This window comes from Pseudocercospora fijiensis, assembly GCF_000340215.1.
Source record: "Pseudocercospora fijiensis CIRAD86 unplaced genomic scaffold MYCFIscaffold_9, whole genome shotgun sequence".
Classification (NCBI taxonomy): Eukaryota; Fungi; Ascomycota; class Dothideomycetes; order Mycosphaerellales; family Mycosphaerellaceae; genus Pseudocercospora; species Pseudocercospora fijiensis.
Window position 1 is genome coordinate 2,434,388 of NW_006921540.1, and position 27,381 is coordinate 2,461,768.

The 27,381-nt window shown below is 45.6% G+C and overlaps 2 protein-coding genes across 2 annotated transcripts; one reads left to right on the top strand and one right to left on the bottom strand.

Annotated features, from left to right (window-relative positions):
• Positions 1 to 15,267: 15,267 nt before the first annotated feature.
• Positions 15,268 to 16,555, top strand: MYCFIDRAFT_212443 (uncharacterized protein). The gene is made up of 3 exons (XM_007932781.1): positions 15,268 to 15,413; positions 15,469 to 15,796; positions 15,852 to 16,555. The coding sequence occupies exons 1-3, from the start codon at positions 15,273 to 15,275 to the stop codon at positions 16,394 to 16,396; spliced, it is 1,014 nt and encodes a 337-aa protein (XP_007930972.1). The 5' UTR covers positions 15,268 to 15,272; the 3' UTR covers positions 16,397 to 16,555.
• Positions 16,556 to 18,591: 2,036 nt separating this feature from the next.
• On the bottom strand, positions 18,592 to 22,105 carry MYCFIDRAFT_157409 (serine threonine kinase fungal-specific transcription factor; the record flags this gene model as incomplete). The annotated part of the gene is made up of 4 exons (XM_007933001.1): positions 18,592 to 19,020; positions 19,258 to 20,589; positions 20,641 to 20,844; positions 20,964 to 22,105. 4 exons carry the CDS (start codon positions 22,103 to 22,105, stop codon positions 18,882 to 18,884), a joined length of 2,817 nt encoding a protein of 938 aa, XP_007931192.1. The 3' UTR covers positions 18,592 to 18,881.
• Positions 22,106 to 27,381: the final 5,276 nt, after the last annotated feature.

Consider the following 27,381-nt stretch of genomic DNA (forward strand, 5'->3'; position numbering starts at 1 on the left):
TAAGGTTGCTAATAAACAGGACCCTAATATTATTAGGACACTCGCTAATATCGATATATTTAATGTCCTCTCTCCTAGCGATTCTAAATCGCTATTGTTAACTGCCTAAGTCTATAACTATAGCATAGTGCTTAAGAACAGGGTTGCTAATAACAATAGTAGCTCCCCTATATAGGTTGTCTATATCTACTACGTAGGTAGTAAAGTCTAGTAGGCGTTTATTTCCGAGGTCGTCCTTTAGAGCTATAGGAACATAGTAGGCCCTATAGGTTAAGTGCCGAGCGTTATTAAACCAAGCAAGGGTTAGTAGGTTAGTCCTCGGCAGTTGTCGAAGGTCTAATTGCTTAGCTAGGCGATAGCTAATAAGGGCACTAACTAAATTTCCTAGATCTAGTATAACCTTAGTTTGATAGCTAGTGCCCTTCGTATCCTATACAAGGTAGGAGCGTATTATAGCTAGCACAATATCGATAGTCTTACGCCGCACAAGGCTAACAGTTAGTGCGGCGCTTATTCTTTTTTCGACTAATAAGAAGGTTAGCCTATAGGGGTAGTATTAGCTACTAAAAGGTACTTTCGGTACTTAGCGGTAGCACGGTCGATTCGGGCCTAGTCCTTAGGTTTATCGCATTAGCCTAGTAGATAGCTAGTACTATTACAATTAAAGCACTTCAATCCGGTTAGAACATTGCTATAGCTATTGTTGTTAGTTAAGCGGTTAGCGTTATAAGGATACGAGCCCCTTCTACGGCCCCTATCGCGGCCTCCTCTATATAGCCGCCGGCTACGGCCTCTTCTACGATCGTTACTGTTCCTATTGTTAGTATTGTTGTCTTAGTAGGAGCCTTAGTTTCCTCCGCGGCTACGGTTGCTACGGTTAGTACTAGCTAGTCGGATCCTCGATTCTAGTCGTTACTAAAGCTAGACAGCTCGTTTAGCTGTTTCTACTTTAACTATAAATTGAATGCGTATAAGATTAGCCTATTTAAACACACGGCGGCGGTCTAATTTAAGGACTAATTCCTATCTCAATTTAGGGCGTATTTCGGAGATCTAGATAGAATTAGTTTTAGTCGGGAGGTCGTCTTCGAGGGTCTTTAAATAGGCCTTAAATAAGCGAGCCGATTAATTAGTCTTTTATTCAGCTCGAAGGTACTAGTCCTAAGCGTGTTGTTGCCTTAGTATAGGGTTTCTAAGGGTGTCTAGTATAATAGTTTTGTAGGTCTGCTACTAAACAGCGGTCTAATTAGTAAGGGAGTTAAAGTAGTTATCCTAGGTACGCTTTAGGTCTCTATTAATATATTGCATAGCATAGACGACTAGCGAATAGTCGTCTAGTAGGGCCCTTAGTGCATTCCGCTAGTTCAATTTACAGTTACGTATATAATTATTGTACTGCTTACGGCTAGAGCTATTAAATACGGTACAGTCTTTAAGCTTAGCATCCTTCTTTTAAATAGAAGGTCCTACTACTAGTTCTAGTCTAGTAGTAGTTGTTAGGGCTTCCTATAGGCGGCGAATCTCGAGGAGGTTATCCTTTAGCTATTGTTCTTAACGTAGGGCAGTAAGCCTATTTTAGGTAGCTTCTTAGAGTCTCCCTACTAGTTAGGGGCCAAAGGCTAGTTAGCTATATCGACGGTTAACAATATTGCTAAGAATGTCGTTAACGGGCAACGATAGGTTATCCCCTTCGATTATAGATTCTTTAGTAGGCCCTCTAGTAGGCTCTTTAGTAGGCACCTTAGCAGGAGGCACTTTAGTAGGCACTTTAGCAGGCACTATACCGCTAGCGTTATCGTTACTAGCGCTGCTAGCGGCAGTACGGTTATTGTTTCGTAATAAACTAGCTATTATAAGGGGCGGCACTAATAATGTATTATTAGCCCCTAAGATACGGATATAGCGGAATTAGCGAATATCGGTCTAATATGCTTAACTTAGTATAATAGGCCGTATAGAAGGCCTTGCTTAATAATTAGTACGGTTATTTTAATAGAATAGTACGTATAGGTCCCGTTCTTCGGGCGCAATATAGTTAAATCGATAGTTTTCGTAGCTACACCGCTAAAAGCTTAAAATAAGGACTATCTAGCTACTGCCTTTAAAGGGTAGATCGAATACTATATAAGAAGGGTTATATTAGTAGGTAGATAGGGTAGTAGTAAATTAGTATAGTATTCGATAGAGATCTAAGAGAAGAGGGAGAAAGGCAGGCTAGTTAGCCTAACGCTAAGCACTAAGCCCTACCTAAGGCACTAAGACCCTAGCTTTACTCGGCCTAATTATATGCTAATTACGTATAGCCTCTTTGACTCTAATAATAACAACCTGTTTTTAAACTACTATTAGTAACTTTAGCGCCTTTAGCGCCTTTAGCGCCTTTAGTACCTTTAGCGCCTTTAGTACCTTTAGTACCTTTAGTCGCTTCCGTCGAGGCTCTATAATAGCTATTTATCGTCGTTAATAGTAGTATATTACCTGTCTATAGTCTAGTTAATAAGGATAATATTATCGATAATGTTAACTTTGCTCTAGTTATTGTTATAGTTAATAACGACGCTAATATAAACTTCTTAGACCTTACTAACAATAACGCTCCGTACGAGGCTAACGATAATAACCTATTTAATAGCCTATCGGATATAGACCTTCTATAATTAATACTACTAAAGAGTAGTCGATTACTACTATCTTTGCTAAAAGACGCTAGCAAAAGTAATTAATACGATAACGACGAGGCATTAAGGCATTAATTGTCGTTGCTATCGTTACTAGACGATTTGCCCTTACTAAGTAGTCTATTTCTACTATCTATAGTACTATTTATAGCTCTATATTTATTACCTATTCTATTATATACTAGTAAAGACACTTTACTCGATCTACTATAGCTATTAGGTAGCTCTTATAAGCCTCGTCGTTATTAGAAGCCTTTAATTAGTAAGCCTATAACACCTTCGAAACGCGCTCGTAGAAGGTTATATATAGGTATACTACCTAAACCGTATCGGATAGATTAATCCTCTCGTACGCTATCTCCTATACTAATTAGACTACTAAAACGACGGATCTAAGGAGAGGTTGTCGCTTCTAAGTAGTAGAAGTAGTAGTACTAAGGTACAGGCGTAGACTTAGTCGTTTTCGAGCGATTACGGCTATTCGGAACGGTAGAAATCCGAGGTAATTAGCTTTTATAGGGGTAATTTACAACACCCCGATTTGTATACTAATTTGCGTAGTTTTAGGGCACTTTGTAGGGACTTATAGAACCCTCGAGGTGTGCTAAAGCTACTTTGAATTTAACTTCTTAGTTAGTATACGTAGACCTAAGCATACGCTCTCTATTTCGAAATTCGAAACTCGCTCTCCGGTTGATACTCGTATAGTAAAAATGTGCTCCTAGGCGGCTACGCGTACCTAGAAGTGCGAGCGAAGCTTTCGCCTTATAGCTAGCTAATTAGAAGCCGCCCTCGTTATCGTTTTAATTATAGTTAAGAGGGTTAGTAAAGAGTATAGAAATCGCATTTTTAACGAAATCGTATATTTAACGACAATTAGTACACTCGTAACCCGGACTATACTAAACAGGCTTGTTATTGCGCAACGGACAGACTAGGGTAGACTAGACTAGAGCGGTCTCGAAGGTCGAAGTCTATTATATCGCTATCGCTCTATTTAGACTTCGACCTTATTCGAGACCGCCCCTCTATTTATACTACTAAGCATCCGACATCTCTGCGTCCTTACTACTACTATAGATAAAATCCGAAGCCTCTCTCGGAGCCTCTACCTCCGCCTCTACCTCCTCTTACTACGCTTACTTCTTACGACGCTCTTAGTCGATCCGCTTCTAATAGCGACGCGCAATGTCTTTAGTAGTATAAACTAGCAGAGATAGAAGACTACTAGGGTTCGTAGGTAGTTCTAGGCGATACTCGTAGTCGACATTAGTAGCTAATAAGGCTAAATAAGCAGAGCGAGTCTCGGTGGCCTAGTCTGTAAGCTTAGACTTAGATCTAAGAAGGCGAATAGGAAGGCGGCCTAATATAAGGACATATAGGTTGTAAATAGTAATAGTACTATAGGCAGACGCATTAGTCTGTCGTATAGCCTCGTTAACCTCCTAGTAGGTCTAGGCATCTTCGGTAGGCTAGCTAGCTTCCTAAGCACCCCGATAAAGGGATAAGAGGCTAGTAAACGCAAGAATAAGTCGGATACTATTACGGCCGATTGTGCGAGTACTATCTAAGCGAACGTTAGGCTAAGAGTTCTAGGTTTAGACGATAGTAGTACGAGGATCAATCCTCGCCGCAACTAGATAGCTATTAGAAGAGTAGATTATATAGACTAGGCGGAGATTAGGCGTAAATACGAGATCTCGGAATGCTTTAAGTATATCGCCTATAGTAGTCTAGTACTAATAACAACCCTTAGTACTAGCAGATGCCTACTAATAAGGATTAATAGGCTGTACCGTAGCTGCAGTTAGCTAGCCAAACTCCCGGATAAGCTTGCGGGCAATGTTTACTATATCGTAAGCGAGTCGTTTATCTACGCTAGATATAAACAGGAGTCCGAATAAATTGGTCGGCGTTATTAGCTAAACACGGTTATAATCGAAGGAATGCTACTAAAGCATAAGAAGGTCGGTTATAACTTAATTAGTATACTAAGCGCTAACAAGATTATTAGGGTTATACGGGTCCTACGGAATATAGGCGATAGTATAGAAGAAGTCGAGAGAGCGTCCGCTATAGGTAGTTAGCAGCTATACGCTACTAGGGTTGTTAAACGTATAACGACCCTAACCTTGTATAATCCGAGTATAATCGAATACTAGGTCGATAAGACGTATTATCTTAGGTCGACGTACCCTAGTCTAATAGTCTTCTCGCTTGTTTACCTACTCGAGTCGACTCTTTATAGCTTAGAGCTATTAATAATTAAGATACTTCTCGCGGTAGACCTCCTAAAAGATCTTCTTACTATCTAGATTAGTTATAAAACATAGCTAGTAAGAAGTCTATAGAGGACGAGTAGTATCGATAAGTCTAACCTTACGACCGCTAAAGCGGCCGACAAGTACTATACCTAACTCTACGTATATATAAGACATAAAGGTACGCTTAAGTTCCTCGTTAGACGGACGAACAACTATATACTAATGTTTAACGCCTATCGATAGATTATAGCACTATAGAATACATACCGTCGCAAGGGCGGGGGCGAGTAGTAGAAGGACCTTAGTCGATACGAGCTTAATCGCGAAGGATCTGCTATTGCTAGCGCTCGGTATCCTAGATTTATTAGATAAACAAATTACGCTTAATAGCATAATCGGTACCGATACGTAGCTATTCTAGACGAGTCTACTACGGTCTAAGATAAGTATCTAGATAGTATACGTAACTAGAAAGTAAAGGAAAGCCTTTACTCTTAGGCTCGACTGCCCCTATAGTTAGGTTAACGGGCTGCTCTTAGCCTAGAAGCGGTAGGTCGAGTAGAACGGTCTAGAGGTTAGGATCGTTATCGCTATTATTGTCTTTATATCGCTGCTAATGTCTCTAGCTAAGAGCGTTAAGCAGGCCGTTAAAGAAGGTAGAGAGAGGCCCGCTATAGTCGAAAGTATAAGAGGATATAAGCGGAGACGAAGGAGGCTTAGGAAGAAATTGTCCCTATCTCCGACGCTCGTCTGTAATCCGTATGCGTGCGATACTTGTCTTGCCTAAGTCTCGAATACGCTAAAAGTCGAATGCGTCCTTAATTATAAGACCTATATAGCTTTTAACTTATAAGAAAGCGATATATATAAGACTAGCCGAGAAATCCTTTAGACTAAGCTTAATAACAGCCTTGTCTAGTATTATACCTTATGCTTTATAGACAGTTAAAGCATAGGACACTATAAGTAGAAACTGTAGACGCTAATCGTTACGGCTATTAACGTTGCGGCAGATGCGGAAGATAGGGACAATCTTACGTCTAGAGACCTTAAAGAGAGCGGGTGCATTATCCTTAAGGCCTTCAAATGCGACGAGTAAGTATAGAGGTAGAGTCCGACGGAGGTTCTTATCGCGTACGGATTTAGGCTAGACAATGTCGTATAGAATACCTTGCCGACTATTAACTAAACCAAACTTAGTCTATAGGTTAGTAAGGAGCATAAGTTTGCATCCTACTAAAACCTTTAGAAGGGTATCTAGATTATAGACGCTCTTGCTATTAATAGTAGCTGTCTTAGAGCGATTTTAATCCGTATAGATAGGCAAAACTAGGTTGCAAATGTCTCGGAGGCGCTAATAATTAAGTTTATCGACGTCGGCATTAGTAAAGTAGATACGGATAGTATTATCAAAGTCTTTGATACGTGCCGTAATGTCTAGGTACGATATATGCCGCTTTATAAGTGTTTGCTAGTATAGTATTCGTACCTTACCCGTACGGAGGGCGTCGAGGGTATCGCGGAAGGCGACCTAGTCTAGACTGTCTCCTTCTTAACGCATATTAGCCTTAAGAAGGAGGGACTTGCTAAAAGCGTAGTATATCGACTAGCCGGAAATTTCCTCTGCTGTCTTTAGTACGGTATAGAAAAGTAGTTTCTCGAAGACAGGAGTTAGCTAGCAGAAATCGCTAAAGATAATAATGTTTATTCTACCGAAAGGTAGATTTCTATCTATATAGCATTAGCGAAGGCGTTAGTCTAATATAGACAAGAGTAGCTAGCTAACTATAGACTTCTCGTTAATAATAATATAGTAAACGTTGCGGACGAGGTTCTCTATATACGTAAGCCGAGCACTAGCTAGCTTAGTAAATGCTCTTCTTATAGGCAGTCGGAATACGGAATGTAACGTCGAACCTTCGATATTAGTAGCCGCAGTACTAGTAGGAGCTAACCGGATAATCGGATTAGCGGGATAACTAGCTGTCCTAGCTATAGTCTAGAGGCGGGCATATATTATCTTAATTAGGTACAACTTCCCTATGCCTCCTACGCTATTAATATTAAAGAGGAGCTACGGTAGGCGATTATTCCTTGTACGACAATAGTTAAGAACTCGCTAGAAGTAATAAACAACCTCGTCAAATCCTTACCGCTAGTAGCGATTTAGCTTATCGAATTAGGCAGTCGACTATAACTAGACATTAAGGTCTACAATGCTATACTCCTCTTTACGGGCCTGCTACTAGTCTTAAGAAGTATTGTAGATGTCTAGGTATTCCGCTAGATACTTGCTAATACGAGGCTCCTAATAGGCAGCTCTATTAACCTTACGGTCGCTAAGGTTGTTTAGATCTTCGTCGCGAATACTAGGATTCGGTAAAGGCCTATATAGTGCATCGAAATTAGCCGGCTTACCGAGATTCTGTATCTTAGGATTAATAAAAGGATTACTATCTTCGCGTAGGAGGTCTTAAAGATAATCGTTCGGGTACTAATAATTCTCCTAGTAGTATCGAAAAGCTGCTTGCTATATCGTGAATTCTAAGTTATCGCGATCGGGAAACTAGTAAGGGTTGTCCTTAGAATAGGCTAGAAGCTAACGGAACGGATAGTATATCCAAATCTTAAGCCGGAGATAGTCTTTATAGCGTAGCTTACCTAGAACAGATAGATAGCGCGGGAAGTAGTTAATTAGCCGTCGATCCTTCTTAGGGTAGGATAGAGGTCGGGCCTTACCGCGGCGCTATAGGTTCTACTTAGTTAAGTAGATAAAGAGGCTTACGTCCTTTATAGCTTTAGGGCGTGCGAGGTACTTCTAAATAACCGTTCTTCTAGGTATACGATGCGTTATACCGTCGGCGTTGTTATTACTACCGATATCGCTACCGATATTAGCACTAGCGTCGCTACTAATTGCACTATCGTGTCCTTCTATAGGCAGATCGACTAGCGCACTTTAGTCGGAAGAGGGACGACAGTCGAGCGTAACTACTATACGACTGCCCTTTTAAAGAGGCAAATGCAGATTGAGATAAGCAACTTCCTACGCTAGCTAATTACGCTTAGTAATAAGAATATTGAGTAGTTTCGCTACTATTGAAAGCAGAGGCTTATCTGTATTAATAAGAGGCAGAAGGCCCTTTATAATATTATTATACGATTTGCTCTTAACTTTAGTCTCACTATAATACTTTAGAATGTACTATATAACCGTATACGTTATAGTATACAGTGTAATGTCGCAATTCGCTCTCTAGGCTATAGATATAAGGCGGTTAAAGTAGTTTAGGAACGAGTTATTATATACAGCGGTAAACCCTAGGTATCGGTTGTTATACTCGTAATTAACATCGGCCTACGTACGATACGATCGTAGGAAATAGAAGCGATAGTAGAGGTCCCTATCTAGATTATCCTTGCGCTTTGCTTAATAATAGTCGCTATAGATATAACGCTATACACGATTAATAATGTCGGCTAAGTCCTCTTACGTATTGTTAAGCTCTTCCGTACTAGACTAGATAGTAGCTCCTTAACTAAGATCTCGACTAGGCTTAGGGTTTAGCGTAGTAATATACATTCCCTATTAGTTTGCGAAGGCTGCTCGATCCGTATCTATATCGATACCTAGCTTCGGAAGGCTACACTATAGGAAGAAATGTATATAGCAGCTGCTACGGTTTTGCTATTTAAAGCGATACTAGTAGTTAAGAACGTTGAACTTCGGCTTAAGTACCTTCTTAAGTAGAAGCTAGAAGCGGCGGCTAATATATGTATTAGCGACATAAGGGTGCTTCCGTAGGCTATTACGAGCTATCTTAATACGCTGCGGCGGTAGCAATTTCTTCTACTGTTTATATCCTAGCATAAGTCGAGCAAGCGAGTCCTATTAAAGGTCTACGGCACTAACAGTGTAGAACAGATTAGGCTTACCTAGAGCCCGTACGTACGTCTCTAGGTTAACGCGACGTCCGTTCTAGTATAGCCGAGTGCCTCGGATTTAGCCTCTAATACGGACAACGCTATTAATTAACCGCTGTGCCTCTAGATCGCGCTAATCTGCCGACAATGCTGCTTCTATCGTCTTAGCGGTAACCTTAGTTCTATCCTTCTAGTACTTATTAGCAAAGAAAGCTACTATATTAAGTACGTAGTAACGCATGCCTTTATTAAAAACAAAGTACGGCTATCGCTCGTAAGAGGCAAATCGGCTATCTTAGTATCTTATATAGTACTCGATAGCCTATTGCTAAGAGATAGCGCGCGGACGAGCTTAATTTAGATCGCCTTTACCCTAAGGTAGGAGTGTAGGAAACGCTATAGCTATAAGAGGGTATAACCGATTAAGCTCGTTAATCGGCACCTTATTATAATCCGGCTAAGTAATATGTAACAAGTAGGGCGGCTATTATAGGGGATTATTAGACGGTCCTACAACCTCTTTACCTAGTCGACGATAGCAGAGACGATTACGCAACTAATTAAGTGCACGGTATTAGGGGTATAGATTTGGAATAGCTACAAAGTTATAGCTAAGATCCTTATTAAGACTTAGTTAACCTACTCCCTAGGTAGGCCTACGATCTATGCGCGACGGACCTGTAATACCGGAAGCTAGTAGAGGCGGCGCAATAGGCACTATAGGCGTAATATATATAGGTACGGCGCGCTAGCGCTAGATTAGGAGTACTAGCATCTTAATGTATTATAGGCAGTTCGCCTTGTTAGAGAGACTAGGATTGTATTAATTAACATTAACTAGGATACCTAGTATCGTATACGAGAACTAATTACGGGTTGTCTCGTAGTCTCTAGCTATATACTACTTAAGCTCGGCGTAATAGTTAAGGTTAACAATGCTATATGCGCACTATATACACTCGTACTAGATTCGACTCTCTTCCGGAAGATTAGTATCGTAGTAGGAGCGCTACTAAATACTACGAGGAAAGGCATATCTATAGCACGAGAACTACTTAGAGGGCGGCGGATTCTACTAGGGAATATAGATTCTACGAGTAGAAGGCGTGCGTTGTAGCGGGCGGCTATATTCGGGGTTCGGAATAACTGCGTCTAAATCGAGCTGTTTAGGCTACTATTTATTATATTCTGCGTACTTAAGCTATGCCTCGACAGATCTGTCTTTAGGTAGCTGCGATAATGCTTCTTAATTAATAAGAATATCGCGATAGTACTTGTTATTCGATCTTAACTACTCGAGGGCGTTAATAACCTTGCTACGTCGTATACGGAAGTCTTCGCGAAACTAACGTCGCTTTCGCTATTAATCTTCTTCTAGCGGAATACCTTTATCTTACTCCTACGTACTCTATAGTTTCTAACGTAGGCGAAGTACTACGAGGTCTAACTCTCGTACGATCCGAGGTAGCTTAGTATAGACTATTACAACATCCTTTAGGAAGTTGTAGATGTAGCTACGGTACTAGTATTGCTGTCTACGAACGCAAAAAACCGACATCTATATATAGACGCGTGCAATAAGAAGCTCCTTAGCAGTCGAGAGCCCGGATAACTTATCTAGAATAGGTCTAGGGTCTATATTGTTCCTATCGCTATATAAGAATAGGTCGCCTAGCTACATCTTACTAGAAGCATCTCGATTAACGCAACGACTACAAATGCCTTTGTTCTTCTTAATGTTTATACTAAACTAAGTCTTATAGCACCGATTATACGTCTTAAGAGAATTAGCGTCTAAGGTAGAGCAAAAGTCGTATAGAAGCTCTTAGTCTTCGGCATCGAGAGCGGGAGTATATAACTACTAGTCGATAGGCACTAATAGCGGATCGTAATAAGCAAGGAAGCGGTCTTATCGATCTTGCTATATACGTACGTTCGGTATAATAGCGCGTCGAGGTATCGAAATTGCCTACTAAGAACCTCGCGGTAAGGGCGCCGGTATTAACTGCGAAGTCTAAGAACTTACCGATATTAGGACATCGCTCTATTATATAGCGCTTAGACTATAAGCACTACCGGAGTATCGCGCGGTAGGAGTAGTTAGGATCTATTACTATCGAGGAAAGTGCTAGATACAAGCTTTACAAAGTTTAGGTAAGCCTGCTCGTTAGAAGCTAAAGCGATTGCTATTATGCTTGCTATATATATACTACTTGTTCTCGTTAATAGGATCTTCCCCTATACGTCCTTCCTTGTAGTATTAATAATAGTTGTCCTCCGCGCTACTCTAGTCTTACTATAGTCGAGGTTTACTATACTTAATATATATAAAGAAGGGATTAGTACTAAGAGGGGTGTTATCGGCGATCTACTAGAATTGCGAAGAACGGGCTCGATCTTGCTACGATAATTGAAGCGTAGACTGCTAAGAATGCTATACTACTAGACGCTAGCCTATAGGAGGAGGCGCCGGTATACTAATCGGGTAATTATTAACGTCGCCTTTATGCCGAGTTTAATAGGCCTAATAACGGGCGTCGCGACTAGCTCTAGTATACTCCTACTATTATGCCTAGGTGTCTAGGCTTAGCTAACTTAATAGATAATACGGGCATAGAGGTAAAGGGGGCCCTATTATACTAAGAGTAGCATCGGAGGTAGATATTAGGGTTCGTTATCGTAGAGCTAGAGTCGCTAGACCTAAGGGTGCAGGCCCTAGCGTAGAACGCTTGTTGCCCTTCGCAATTTCCTAATTTCTAGCTATATTCTTAAATATAACTATCGCTCGGCAAGCAGTATATCGCTTTACCGGTAGACTACCCTTTCGTCTCTAATTAAGGAATTAATAGATGTCCTTAATCTAGCTACAATTGTCGCATTTCTAAGTAGATAGCTACTTACGATTAGAAGGAAATAGCTACTAGTTTAGAAGTATAGACTCCTCGTTTAGAAGTGTCGACTACGCTACTCTTACTACGGCAGCAGTAGCACTAAGCCCGACTAGAGGCAAAGAGTAAGAAGGAGCGGTAGATACAGGTCGAGGCTAATATAATATAGGCATATTATTATTCGCCCTAGGCGGCGGTATAGCGCGAAGCTTACTACTACCTATAAATCGAGGCGGATTAGGAATAGCAATACGAGTAGTCGGTATACCGTTAGGGTCGTATTCGGAGTTCTCGAAGACGCTATAGCATAGGTAGTTAATCGTATATTTACTATTATCCGTAAGCGTACGACTCGAGTACGTATATCCCTAAATATTAACTATCTAGGGCTTAGTACCGACGTAGATATTCGAGCCGCGAGATTGCTCTAGGATAAATAATCGACTAAGGTTTAGGCGACGTAGCTAGCGGCTATAATGTCGGAGGACGTCGCGGATTAACTAATAACGATTAAGGCGCAACTTCCGTATAATATTAATATTAGATTTGCCTTTAAACTGCTTCTAACTCTAACGCGTAAAGCGCCGAATCGAGTGCTCTACTCGGCGATTATAGTCCTAAATGCGCTTATCGTCTACGAAGTAGTACTCCGACGATAGGCGCGGCTTTAGGCATATAGTATCGGCCGATGCGGTAGTCTCGTATGTTTAGTGTTTAGTGTTTAGTGTTTGTTATATAGTATATAGTATATAGTATATGCGGTATATAGTATATAGTATATAGTATATAGTATATAGTATGCAGTATATAGTATATAGTATCTAGAAGCAAACAGAATATACTATAGGCAGGAAGGATAGGTATACGTATATAGGAAGGGTCGAGGTATAGGTATAGGTGCAGGTATAGGTATAGGTACAAGTATAGGAAAGCGGAAGTCTACCGGAAGAAGGAAAGAAAGCAATAGGTAACGTAAAAACCTGCCTTAGGTGCCTAGTCGCTTTTACGATGCGAGTAAAGAAAGCCTCTTACTGTTTCTAGTACTAGCACTAGTACTAGTACTGTTTGGTCTATATATATACGATTCTAGTCGGCAACTAATATCTACCCGTATATCGTTTATATAACGCGACTATAACTAACTTTAAGCCTAACTCTCGCCTACCTGCCTTTACTATTATTGCCCTTTATAGGCTACTTTAGTATCCCTATCTATTACTAGCGTTGTCGCTTAGGGTAGAGAGGAATAGTCGTTATAAGCTCCTCCTAAACCTCCCGTACCTACCGCTTTAGTACCCTTATATTACTAGCGTTATCGCTTAGGGCAGAGAGGAATAGTCGTCGCAAGCTCCTCCTAAACCCCCTATACCTACCGCTTTAGTACCCTTATATTGCTAGTATTGTCGCTTAGGGTAGGAGGGGAATAGTCGTCGCAAGCTCCTTCTAAACCCCCCCGTACCTACCGCTTTAGTACCCTCTAGTTGCTAGCATTGTCGCTTAGGGCAGGGGGGAATAGTTATCGTAAGCTCCTTCTAAACCCCCTATATCTACCGCTTTAGTATCTACATTTCTTCTACTAACGTTGTCGCTTAGGGTAGGGGGGAATAGTCGTCGTAAGCTCCTTCTAAACCCCCCGTATCTACCGCTTTAGTATCTATATTTCTTCTACTAATGTTATCGCTTAGAGTAGGGGGGAATAGTCGTCGTAAGCTCCTTCTAAACCCCCCGTACCTACCGCTTTAGTATCTACGTTCCTTCTACTAACGTTATCGCTTAGAGGGAAGGGAGCCTACCGCTTTAGTAACACTAGGCGAGTAGTAGGTATTTAATCTAGCGATAGCTTAGTAGAGAGTATATTAAGCGTAAGTCCTTTATAGGTTAGGGGTTGCCGGCAGGTCTTATCTGCTAGGAGCTGCGATACTATTCTCCTACTAGGTTCTTAGAGCCTAAGGCATCCGTCGTTATCGTATTAATTACTTTTGCTAGTATAGTTTTGCTAGAAACACGCTAAATCGACTTAACTTAGTAGGCTTCGGACGGGGCGAGTTTAGGTACTAGTTTAGTATATAGCAATATAGATACTAGCTTAATATCGATAATATAGCTTCTAGATACGGAATTAAACCCTTAACTAGTATAGTATTTAAACCTTACCTACCTACCTTCCCCTTCTAACTAAGCTATTACTATAGATAGTAGCAATAAGGGTATATAATAGTACTACAATTTACAACCTTTAACTAATAACAATCGACTAATAACGAAGCGACGCCTAGCTATAACTAGGTATAGGAGTTATAGTAATCCTTTGCGCCTAGTTGTTAAGTTACGTAGGGAACTTATAGGATTTAGGCTTCGGTCCTTAGGCTTCGGCCTTTTCTAAGGCAGCTAGCAGCCTAATAAACTAGCGGCGGGTCCTGCCTTATACTATTAAAGAAATTAGTCCGCCTAGTTTTTTATAGTAGCGCCTTCTTATAAGGCATATAAGGTCGAAGTCTAGTAGGTATATTTACTTAGTCGATTTGTAACGTGTCTTAAAGGGTTATAAGCTCGAGGGCTATATTGTGTCCGTAAGAGTAATTCCGGGTATTGCCTATCTATAGTTTTTTGCTTCCGAGCTTTAGGTTCTTTTTTTTAGCCTTAGTCGGCCTTAGTCGGTACTATCTTTATTAGTTTGTTTGCTAGCTTCTTTTGTCTATATGCCTATCCGTAGCACTGTCTATAGCTCTTAATACTCGATTGTTCTTTCGTTCTTTCGCTACCGAAGGTCGCTAAAGGTACGGTTTACGGAGGTACGGTACGCTTTAGTATAATAGGCTTTAGTGCGGTGCGCTTTTTGCTGTTAGCGCGTCGTAGTATTGTCGCATCGTGATATTAGCGCATATCGAGGGTAGGTAGGTAGTACTAGCGTATTATTATTGTCGCATTGTTACGGTTTGGAGGAAGTGACGTAAAAGGCAGGCACGTAATGTCTTCGGAGGCCGAGTTTGTCCGTCCCACTAGTTCGTATACAACTCAGCCAATCAGATCTTGAGCTTTCGAAGTCCGGGGAGTCACGTGGTGACAACTTAGCACATTTAGCCACTGTAGTACCCTTGTTGGTGTAAGGCGAGCTTCGCTCGCAATTAAACGAGAGCTCGGCAGCCAGGCCCTGATATCCCTGCCATGACAACAATCCTAGGTCGAGCCTCCTCTCAAAGTCGCAAGGCGACGCAACCAGATCCAAAGATCCGTGCCAAACGAATGCGGCGGATGACCCGGAAACAGAACATGACAAAAATATTCTACAGGCAGACCCCTCGCCTGAAACGTCTTGACAGCTTGTATACTCCGTATAGCGCGGCGAACAGCCCGAACGTGGAGGTACAACGGTCAACCGTGTCGAACTCATTTTATCGTGGTCAAAGCTTAAAGTTTGTTGACCGTACTGCACATCTGAGGCCGAGGCTTGGTTCTCCATCTCACTATGATAAGCAGCTCGCGCGCTCATCATGAGGGCCTCCAGCGTGTAGGGCGAGATGGCAGTGTGTAGTGCATTTTGGGCGCTCCTGCTGTTGGCAATCACCAGTCTGGCGACAGTCGTACCAAGACAGGATTTGTCATATCCCCAGAATCCGGAGAATGATTACTCCTGTCGAAGCACGACCCATCCTAATCCGGTAAGGCAACACTCGTGCGAGTATCTGTAGAAGTGCAACTGACAGGAAACGGTAGGTGGTGATGATCCATGGCCTCTTGTCGACGTATTACACCAACATCAACCTCTTGGAAGCTTACCTCAAGTCTCAAGGATTCTGCACATTCTCGTTCACGTACGGAGTGCCTTTGGGTATAACTCTCCTTGGAGGGGTGAGAAGCATTGCAGATTCCTCGCGAGAGGTGGCAGATTTCATTCTGAAAGTCGCAAGATTGACGGGGAACGCGAACATTGATCTTGTCGGGCATTCCGAAGGAGCCTTTCAATCGCTCTACGTTCCGAAATTCTATCCCCAGGTCGCTGCTGTGGTTCGAAATGTTGTTGCCATCGGACCTCCTACGCATGGCAAGTTTCAGCTCTTGATGTAGGTAAGGTCGGATGTTGGCTGATGACTGTACAGGCACAACTGTGTCCGGACTATATCTGCTCGCGTATCTCGGGGGAAATCTCACTCGTGACCTGGTTGGAGACGTATTGGAAACACTGGGCTGTGGGGCATGCGATGACCTGGGAGGGAAAGGCGACGGCCAGGACGGTCCTGCCGTAAGAGCTTTGAATCAAGGTCCGATTGCGGTTTCTGGCATTCACTACACGATCATGACTTCAAAACAAGATGAGGTCGTCACGCCGCCCGAGACCGCTTTCGTTAATGAGCCTGGCGTGCGAAACTTCTTCATTCAGGATTACTGCCCTCAAGAAGTTGTTGGCCATCTCGGCGAGCCTTATAGTCCTAATGTCCAAGAGATCGTGGTCAACACCCTAAGCGGAAGCCTTGCTGGTCCAAAAGTGTGCTCGGCGGGACCATCGCTGCAATTGGGCGGAGGCTTGCATTCTCTGCCTCCGGTCGAGCAACTTGAAAGTACTTTAGCCAACCTGATTGGGACTTCAGGTTTGCCGTTGAAGAGAAGTGAGATCGAATCAGAAAACAATGCAATCGTGGCTTGAAGCATCCAACATCCTAAACGCGATGATCACGCTTGTTTTTGATTCCTAGACCCACAAAATCACTCACAATTATAGTGTTTGTAGGGGTATTTGCTGAGATGATGATTGTAATTATAATCACAGAAGCACTACTTAATCGAGGAATTGTCTCCCTTGGCGATCAATGCTTTGGCGCGAGCACCACCACAGATTGGGCGCTGCCAAAAGAATGGAGTCGACGAAAGCAGGACCCAACGTATCTCATCAAGGTCGTCTGACTGCTGCCATAGTACCTTCTTGAGAGTCGGCGAAGTGCGGATGAGGGCATCAATTGGCTTGCAGGTGGACTGAATACGGAGCAGATCGCGGGGACCGAGGAAGCGCAAGACGTTCTCGGCGAGTTCGACCGTATCGAGGACGCTCTCAATCGAAGCTGCGTGTGGGTCTGGAGGAGTCATTAGCAAGCGTGTCAACTCAAGTCTACGTGACTGCCAAACAGCTCAATGAGACTGTTAGATGTTGAGTCCAGTGTAACACTTACGTGTAGACTTTCGATTGGCGGCGATGTCTGACCATCGCACGGGCTGGCCAGCTGGGCGGGAGACTGTCGAGATTGGAAGGAGGTAGAAGACGCGACGCGGAGTCGATGTTTGAGCGGCCCGCTTCCGTTGGTAAGTGCGACGCAGCCGGAGCTTTCATGTGATACCTAGCGCATGAGGCATGCGCAATGCTTGACGCTGGCCGCTCTCTCCATGGCTGTTGATTGTATAGTGGCAAATCACGTTTGTTTCTGAATGTTCTTGATTGCTGCAACAACGGTCCTTCTCTCACTCTCTACTTTCCCAGCTCGGCTTCTCCTTACCATAACAGGATCTCAGCTAGCATTCATGTCTCCGAAACAGACGACAAGCCTACAAGCCCACACGACAACCCAGTTTGTGCTTCTATGTATTCGCTGTCGGCGAAAAAGGCGCAAACAGCGACACTGCTCCAATTCCTTTTCGACTACCTAGCTACTGGAATGGCGCCTAACAGCAGCACCATGGCCGTCATCTCTTGGACCGCTGCCATGCACAGCTGCCTCATGTACTGGTCTCCCCAGAAATGCAGACGGAACGAGCCTCTCAAGCGAGCTCAGTCCGTGATATAGTCCTTTCCCCAATGAGCATTCCACTGGTGCCCAATCATAGTCCACTCATTGACATTTCGATGGACGCCACAGTAGTGCGTGTAAGTCTCTGAAGGCAGGAGCACCCCCTCGAACCCTCCTGGACAGCCGCCGGGACACCTGTACTTCCTCTTCAGCGGTGCCACCAGATTCTTCATCGCGGCTCGCGCCACATCGGCTGCATATGCTGGTATCTCGTCCATGAGCTCGTTCAATGCTTTGCTTCGGGATATCATCGGGGCTTTGCGCAGCACAATTTCGATGATAGTCTGCTTGAGGATCCTGTCCGTGTCCGTGGTAATGGCGTACGCTTCCCTGATCGAGGCTGCAAGCGAGGCGTCCTTCTCCATCTGTGCGGCGTCACGAAAGCGATCTGTGGCCAGCTTTCTCAAGTCGGGGATGATGAACCTTTCGGCCAAGGCGTACATGCGGACGTGGAACAGGGAGGTGTCTGGGAAGGGCAGCTTGTAGTCGACAGAATAGCAGAATTCGAGCATCGCGTGAACTGCTGTTTCGTCGGTCTCATCCTGTAGATCGAGGCTGCTCGCGTTTTGATCCTGGCTCTGGAATCAGTCGGGAACACAGTGTGACGAGCAAGAGATGCCACGGACGCGAAATTCGTCGCTCTCAATTACTGCCTTCAAGCGCTCGCTTCGGCGACTCACGACATAGCGGTGGCACTTGATGGCGGTGCCGTTGCATAGTACTGTCAAGTCGCTGCTGGAAGCGGCGCTGTCGAAAGATCTACATGCCTGCGTCAGCGAGAGAGAGAGGGTGGCATAATCTGAATGGACTCACGATGCAAAAGCTTGGACGTAATTGGCCTCGGCGTCCATGGAGTCGAAGTTACGTTTGCTCGTCATACTGTCTGTGTCTGGAGACGAGGTGACGAGCGAGCTTGAGAATTGACGTTTCTAATTCGCACATGAGGCTCTTGGCAAGGGTTCCGCTGCCGCACGAAGCGGCAAGAGGCACCGCCTGAGACAACGGCAGCTGCGACTCAAACAGGTTCGCATTGCATTGCAAGAAGAGTGAGATCACAGACTGTGGCTCATGTCGTCACATTCGACTTCATTCGACATTGTATCGTCTGAAAATTTGCACATGCCGAATGCAGTCAATCGCTGATTCCTCTCCATCACCACATCCCGCCATGCTGCGTGGGTATCGTCATGCCTGTAATAAGGAGATGCCCCAATCCTCGTGGCAATCAGCCTAAAAGCTGTTGCGTGTGTTCATGAAATTCCGTGAATCCTCCCAAATTCTGCCAAACGCGCTCTCCTTCGATGCATTAGTGATAATTCCAACCGTTTGTGCCAGCACTTTCACCGATCAACTTTAGGCGTGGCCACCTTGCCAGACGGCGCTGAGCCAACCGCCCCCAAAGCCTTGCGAGGCTGCCATGTTAGCCCATTCAGCGAGCTCACCACCATCCACGAAAGCCGCCACGTCATCGCCGCCGAGCCGCGTGTCGATGCTGTTGAGCCACGCCTCCTTCGCCATCGGATCCCAGACTTGCTGGGCTTGCTGAGCTTGCGGAGGAGCGGGGACATTATGCGAGTGTGGCGGGTGCGGATGACCAGGAGTAGGATATCCCGAGTGTGTGGGTGTGACGTGATTAGAAGGAGGATACTGGTGCTGTACAGGGCCATTCGCATACGGATTAGGCGGTGGTGGTGGCATACCGTATGTGCCATTGGGCGTTGGTGCAGACCACGCGCCGTACGCCGGTGCGTGGCGATCGTAAGGAGGCGAAGGATGCGCTTGCGAAGGTGTTGTGCCAGTCGCTGACTGGGATGCAGGTGAAGTCAAGCTTGGAGGCGGTCCAGCAGATGGGCTAGGTCTGTCCGAGTATGAAGGTCTGAAGCCGCCAATCTGATGTTGGTATGATCCAGGCTGCGGCGGCGCTTGTGATGAGGGAATAGCCGCCTGCGGAGGCTGGGAGTGCTGTTGATGAGGATAAGAGTCGTAGCTCCTGAATTGCCCACTCGACGGAGTGGAAGTGCTCGGGTGACGACTTGAAGGAGCAGCAGGAGCACCTGGACCAGCATTAATGGCACTCCACGCACCGCCATCCGCTTTCTGCTGTGGCTCTGAAGTCGCGGCTGGCAGCCGATCGCCATGCTCCTCGCTCTTGACGGTAGTACCAGGGCTGCTATCATCGTAGACTGCATCAAGAGGTTTGTTCGGGTCATTGCGGTTAGCATCGGTCATCTCGACGTCTTGATCTTCCAGATTCCCAAAGTCGATCAGGGTCCGTTCCAAAAGTTTGTACTCGTCTAGTCCACCGCCCAGACCACCTTCCCGTAAGCTGAGATGCCGAGTGCTGATGGGACTGTCGCCTTCGGAAGAGCTCTCGATCGCCTGTACATTCTTCTTGTAGTCGTTCTTGATTTTGCGGAAGTATTTGTGCATGCGGTTGATCGTCTTAAACCACCCGTCGGCCATGCGCAGCTTCGTTCGCATCATGCCAATCATTTCAAGGGCTTTCCTCGCCGCTTCGAAACCCTTGCTCTCTCCCGGCTTCGCTGTCATATCTGGTCTCGAATTGGGTTCCGGGCGAGTGCCCATGTAGCCTTCTGGATCCATCCACGGAAAGTTGATGCAGTAAACGCCAACGAAGGCGACAGTATATACCGCAAAGCCAACAATTGGCGTCTCTACTAAAGCACACCATTCCTGGCACGTCCGCACAAGATCCATGATCTCTCGCGCTGATCGGAAACATTCTCGTGCGCTCTCTTCCCAGAAACCAGGAGGAACATGATACTTCTCTGGAGGGAAGGTAGGTGGATCCATCGGTCCTTCCGGCTTTGAGCACCGAATTGGAATAAATGGCACATATTCTCGATGAAGCATGATCTGGCAGAGCAGGTAGACGGTATGCACCAGTGTGTAAGGAGTTGACGTTTTTAAGCTGATGTGAGCTTGCGTGTTCTGTGGAGTCAGACTGTGCTGGCGAGGCAGAGCGGCCTTAAACTCCTGACACTGCCGACGAAGTCGATAGAACTCGCATCGGCTATCCCAGGGAGGATGCTCCTCAACTCTGCAACAGTGTCAATCGAGCGATGACAAGGTACAGGGCCTCAAAACATACCTTCTGCCACCAGAGCACGACCACCTGATGACCTTGCCGTAGATCTCGAGAATCTTGATGTAGCGACTAACAAGACCTTCATCAGAGCCCACTTCGAGCCTGCCTTTTTCATCGTCGTCTCGCATTGCGATACTGCGCGGAGACGGTGCCTGATTGGGTTCTGGAGTACCAGTGCCTATAAGCGAAGAAATGTTAGTCATTTGCCTCATTCGATCATTGACAAGGCGCTATTGGCGCCTCGCAATGTTCGCTGCCGGCTTGGTGGCAGAATCCGCAGAATTTGGATTCTCAGCCATTGCAAGCACTTACCGAGTAGCACAGACTGTTGTCGCTGACTTTGGATCTCAGCTCGTCCGGTTCCGTGGATGCCCTTGTCGTCCTCACCTAGCATCAACGTGCGCACTTTCTCTGCGAACAAGAACGATCGCTCACTCGCAGGGAGCTGGATCCGAAGTTCACGGGCGTGGAGCATTTGTGGCCTGTACTTTCCACTGCTCAGGTAACGGTCCATAATGAAACAGCTCCAGAATGTTCTTCGCCGAATCTCCTGCTGTATGAAGAGATCTTCGCTCGACTTGCCACTTGTCGAGTTCTTTCGGCTGGACTCGCCACTCATTCCTAGACGTTCGGCTTCGGCAGACAAGGCCAGCGATCGTGACAGAGGTTCGTCATCCAGGTCGAGTTCGTATTGCAAGCCCATGGATTGCGCAGCGCGAATGGCCATGCCGACGGTCAGCCATGCTTTGGATCCTCTACACATTCCCCACTCATGCAAGCCAAGCATGAGAGCCGCCTGTGTCCGTTCGATATCATGGTTGCGATTGTCAGTCCAGATCGACGCCAGCCTTTCGTTTGCAGCGGCTGCGTAGTATTCAGAGGCGATCAAAGGATTGCTTGCCCGGTTTGCAGTCGGTGGAGAGTGATGCTGAACCAATTTCGGATGGAAGCGAGCTGTGAGTGCCAAGAAAGCCAGTAGAAACTCTGTTGACGCTGGTGGTCGAGCAGTACTCGCAGAGTCGGTGGGAGTGTTCCCAGCTGGAGTTGGCGGTGCTGGCTGCAGCGCGGATTGGCGCAGAGGCTTGAGGAATGTGGGTGGGTGCAGGAACGGCAAGTCTGCTGAGTAGTGTATTTGAAAGATGTCGAACAGCTCTTGCCATACCTGAGGCGTGAGAAGTCTCGCATCTAGGGCGTCCAATAATGGCCGTGGAGACTCGCGTGACCCAGGCATTGGGTTCGCAACAAAGGTGTGCGTACTCTTACGCGGTCGCTGCCGCCGCTCCGCATCTCCATACACATCAGCTCGACCAGAGATGCTGTCCCTTCGCCTGGTACCACCTGCCACTGGTGAAGGGTATGTACATTCCCTGCCCGAGTTCTCACACGACCGACACGTCGTGCCCACGCCATTGTTCACGCATTTGACCTTCGATCGGCGACAACGAATACATGCTATGCTCGAGCGCATTCGGCCTGCTCCTTGTGCCTGCCTGGGCGAGGGCCCAGGAGCAGGCTCTCGCTCCGCTGGGCGAGGGGCGTAGTCTGCCGAGTGGTAGTTGGGATAGTTCTTATGCTCGGGCGCTTGGAAGGAGTGGAGGAGTGAATCTGCCAAGTTCTTCTCTTGCTCCACGATGGGCAGTGCTTCTAGTTCCCGTGCCTGTCAATGGGCTCGGACACGTGCACTGTTTCGAGCTGGGAGGGTGTGGTGCTCAGTCACTATAGAGCGGAGCTGGGTTGAGAGCTGGTAGTAGCTTCTGCATCGACGGAAGGTCGCTTCTAGGAATGGAAGGAGGAAAACGCACTCGCACTCGGCATGCGTGAGAAAGGCAAGGCAAGGCTCGGAGCTGGGCTCGCAGATGCTCGGGTTAGCCGGACCGAAAGCTATGCGAGGGCGGAAGTGCTGGATATCGAAGAAATGAATGATGGTGCCTGCAGAATGATGGCGTAGTGCTGTCGAGCAGCAAGAGCTCGGCGCCCAGGTGGTACAGATGGAAGAGATTTGGGACAACGGTATGGTTAAACAAGAGGCACGGATGGGTAGCGAGGCGGAAGTCAGATCGCTTTACGGTCTACCATGTCACAGCCCATTTCTCCCCCTCAGCCGTGCCCGTGCGAGTGCCCGTGCCCGTGCCCATTTCTGACCTTGATCCCGATGGCCTCGATCGCCGGCGGCCTCGGGTGATTTGACCGAGGGAATGGACGAGCATCCAGAGAGGCGCCATACAGACGGCGATTTGCTGCAGCAGTCTTTCGGCACCCTTGGCAGGCCGTGTGGTGTGTGACAGAGTGTAGACGCGCGGCGCCGGCGGCAACTGGCATGATGGCATGGCATGGAGTCATTGTAGACATGTCCCGGCGACTGCGTGCAGGCTGCAGTGCTGCACGATGCCCGGCTCGCCAGGGAATCTCCGCAGCAGCACCTCTCCTCTCCCTAACCACTCGGGTCCACTCCCTCCAGTAGGCCGCCCCGCCGCCGTCCGGTCACCAACAGCCAGCAGCCGAAATGCTGTCGGCCTCACCAATGCGGCCTGAAGCATGCCGGGGCCCCCCAGTGCTGCCGCTGCTATCCGCCCACAGTCGATCTGTACACTATCCTCTTCAGGATCTTGTACGACAGCTCGGCATGCACTGCGGGTCCATCTGGGCTGTCTGGAGCGGTATGATATGGGGTACCGGTGTATTGCCTAAACAAATGGAGGAAAGCCTCAGGAAACAATTTGCAGTGTACTGTGCGTCCCTTGCCCTTCCGGCCGCGAAGCCGAAGCCAGACGGAAACCCAGTGATAGAGTTTGCGCTACAGTACTTCGGCTCGCTTTTCTTACTGCTCTCGATCACACTGACACACCCCATCGTTGGCTGTACCGGACATCATCATCCGTGCCCATGCTCACCTGAAGTCAGAACAACCTTCCGCCATTCCAAGCGACGCCGAGGAAAGTGCCGAGCATGGGGCAATCACGACCGGCGACCGTCACCTCCATCTCTACATTCCAACCACCTGTCAACTGCCAGCATCTTCATTCTCCGAGAGCGTGCCGCGCGTTAGATGTTTGGAGCAGAATGCATACCATTGTGCTGGAGGCAAAGAGCACAGGGTGCTTCGCAGCACCGACGACAATGGCCAATCGTCAAGCGCCTCTTCTGAGACTCCACCTGGTTTCCATGCTTGAGGCAAGGCACGACATACTACACTACCGCAGCAGATGACACTCAGGCATGACGGTCAGCACATTTTCTGGACTGGGGAACTTCTTCGCCTTAAGCAGCAAATTGCACAATTGCGATAGCACACTGCGGATCCTCCTCCATTCCCTGCCAGATTTCCACACTTGGGCGCAGGAAATGCAGACAGATTTTCACATTCACATGAACCGGTGAACGCTTTACACGCACCGGAGTCCGCATGCTGTATACCCACACACTGCGCAGATCTTGGGCATCAGCAGGCTCTTCACACAGTGTGCAGGATACTGACGAATCTAGGCGATTCGCTTAGACTCGTTCATTCCTGACAAAGGGATGGGATGGATTATCTGCCGGAGTGGAATTGCACCAAATGCGACTTCTACATGCAATGTGCCAAGGGGTATGCGTATCCCGACTCCGCTTCCTTCTTGCCCTTGCGCAACATCGGCTGTTCGGCTTCTCGTCTGTTAAGGTCGTTGATTGAATGCCCTAATTTGTGAACCCTACCTAACTTCTTCCGACGACGACTTCGGGTTGCTAAACTTAGAGAGCCGATACGGAGGGCTCGTTTATAGTTGCTAAAGTCTATAATAGCCTAATCTCTGCGCCCTATTAAGAATTAAGTTTATATATCTTTGTAGCAAAGGTTAAAGTATATTAACTAAGACAAGGGTATAAATCGCGCCGCTACGGCGGCTAGGTTTATAAGGCCGCTTAACTACTTCTATAGTTATTAATAGGCTATATATAGACTACTAAGAGGTCTAATTTTAGGCTAATTTAAAGCCTTATAATCGTATAGTATATATTACGGGCAAGCCCTTTACGAGCTAGCAAATATATAAAAGCCGGCTCGGCCTATACTAAGCCTTAGCACCTACGGAGCCCTATTTAAACACTTAGTCCCTACGACCTCTTAGCTAGTTATTCGCGACTTCGTAGTTACCTCGAATATAAGGTCTCCGTTATAGTATAGGCCTATAAATAAGGAAGCTAAAGTAGACCTTATCTAGCGGCTATTTCTCCCTTTTATTTATTAACCTATTCTACCTTTTCCTTGTATTACGTATTACGCTTATTTTAACCTTACTATTGCTAATTCTATACTCTTTATAATAGCTAAGCTATTATACGCTAAATACTACCTATTCTCTAAGGATATTAAGTTATTACTTAGTAAGCTAGAGAATCAGATAGAGCGGCTAGTACGTATAGACCGTATTATAACTTAGTAGATTATAGCTAAGTAGAATATTATAGTTAAAAAGCCCGTTTCTACTAAATCTATATAAATAAAGGCACCTATTCTTCTACCCTATTATAAAGGGCTACGCCCTAGGTAGAAAGCGCTAGCCTTAGGCGTTCGGCCTACGCGACTCTAACCTACTACTTAGTACTTAGCGTACTATATAAAACTATTCGTATTTACGTAGATAGACTTAGCTCTTTATCGAACCTATTAAGTCTTATATCTAGTATCTACGTACGCGTTACTTACCCGTAATATTAGGTTCGATCTTTATTATAGGAAACGCTAAGGTTTATTAGGAACCCGAGCAAGATAGCTAGGGAAACGCTACCCCTACTACGCTAGAGATAACTAGGGATAAGATTTATCGCGCCTTCGAGGCTTCGAGAGTCTCTATACTAGGTAATAGATAACAGAAGCCTAGCTTTAAGCTACGCGCTCCGCGCTCTAATACGTAGAAGTATCTCGCTAGGCTAGGTCTACCGAAGCTAGTATATTACGAGACTAGTCTACGAACGAGATCCTAAAAGGACTCCTAGAAACCCTTTCGGCTACTAGCTAAAACGTAACGGCATTACGTAAATAGAAGCTACTATCGTAGGATAGAAAGGCTAAGATATTCCGGGACTACTTACTACGACTAAGAAGTTCGTACTAAGTTCGTTCCGGATTAAAACCGAAGCTCTCCGAAGATTACTACTAGGATACTATTTACGATACCCTACTAGCGAAGAAACGCGCTAGGATACGCTACTTCTAGGAAAGAGGAAGCCTTATAAAAAGAAAGGACCCCGAGGCTTTCTTCTAGTAACTCGAAGACGTCTTCGTAGATAGTAACGAAGCTACTAAGGCGCTAGAGCAACTCTAAGCCTTAAGGTATACTTAGGGACAACCTTAGTACGACTACTAGCTAGAATTCGACGGCCTCCTACTAAGCGTAGGTAGAGACCGTTAAACCGACGATACGAAAATCGGATACTTAAAGAATATCTTCTCGAATATAGCTAAAACCTATACTGCCGCCGTACTAAAGATTAAGGATTACTATCTTTATATAGAGGAAGTCGAGCGAATTATAACGAACCTCGAGACGACGGACTAGTTTAAATAGGCTACGAAACGCTAGTAAGAAAGGAAGAAGGAGGCCGCGAGCCCTACGGTAGTTATCCTACCCTATATAGCTCCTATAGCAAACCCGAAGGTCGACTCCGACGGAGACGTAGTTATAAACCCTACTTAAATAAACGCTTTTTATAGAAAGAACCGCGGAGGTTAATAAAGAATAGTAGGGAAGCCTAGAGCTAAATAGGTTAACTCTATAGAAAGAGAGAAACGTAAGGAGAAAAGGCTCTACTTCCGCTATAGAGCGAGTAGGTACTATATTTGCGATTACTCGTACGTACCGCCGGTTTAGCCTACTAAGATTAGCGTTACCTCCGTATAACCTATTCTAAAAGACGCGGAGGATTAGTCGGACTTAGGTAGTTCCAACTCGGGAAAAGAGTAACTCTCGCTTATAGTTAGGAGTCGAGAGTAGATAAAGTACGAGTAAAGAAATAGAAAGAAGTTAAAAAGGATATAAACGGGAACCTTATATATACCGATATAGTCCTCGAAAATAACGTCGGAACTTCTACTCTTATTAACGAAGGATACTAGTGCTGCGCTATAATTAATACGGGCCTAGCTAAAGGCCTCGGGCTTAGCTATATTAGCCGAGAGTCCTAAGAAGTAAAAGGAGCGTCTTCTATAATATAGGACGCAAAAATTATTAGAGTCGTCGCCTTCTAGATAGAAATTAACGGATTCCGATAGATAGTATACGCTTACGTTATACCGGGATTAGCTTTCCCTTTTATCCTAGGGAACCTATAGAAGGTATATAATAAGGTTAGGACCGCGCCTAAGAAGCGATAGTACTATTATAAGAGAGCTCGGTATTAGGCTAAAAAAGGGCGTTATTACCGTAATTTGTAAATTCGATACAAGCGGGAATATCGCTACAATCGACGCTATAAGAAGCCTACTTACCGCTATAATCGCTAAGGATATTAAAAAGGCCCTAAAGACGAAGGAATACCCGACGATTAAGGAGCTAAAAAAGAAACTACCCCGGAGGTTCGCGATATAGCCGCGCTATTTTGTTAAAGGGAAGCCGATAAGTTAGCGCCCTATCGTCCTAGTATCGACTATACAATAGAACTCCGTAAAAACCTAGATAGATCCTAGCTATAGCTCCCCTAGGGCCCGCTCTATAGCATATCGAAATAAGAGCTCTTAGTTTTACAAAAGTTACTTAACGAACTCTT

Coding starts and splice junctions, on each gene's coding strand:
- MYCFIDRAFT_212443 (XM_007932781.1), top strand. CDS start 15,273: ATGGCAGTGTGTAGTGCATTTTGGGCGCTCCTGCTGTTGGCAATCACC. Junction 15,414..15,468: donor GCACGACCCATCCTAATCCG/GTAAGGCAACAC, acceptor AGGAAACGGTAG/GTGGTGATGATCCATGGCCT. Junction 15,797..15,851: donor CATCGGACCTCCTACGCATG/GCAAGTTTCAGC, acceptor ATGACTGTACAG/GCACAACTGTGTCCGGACTA.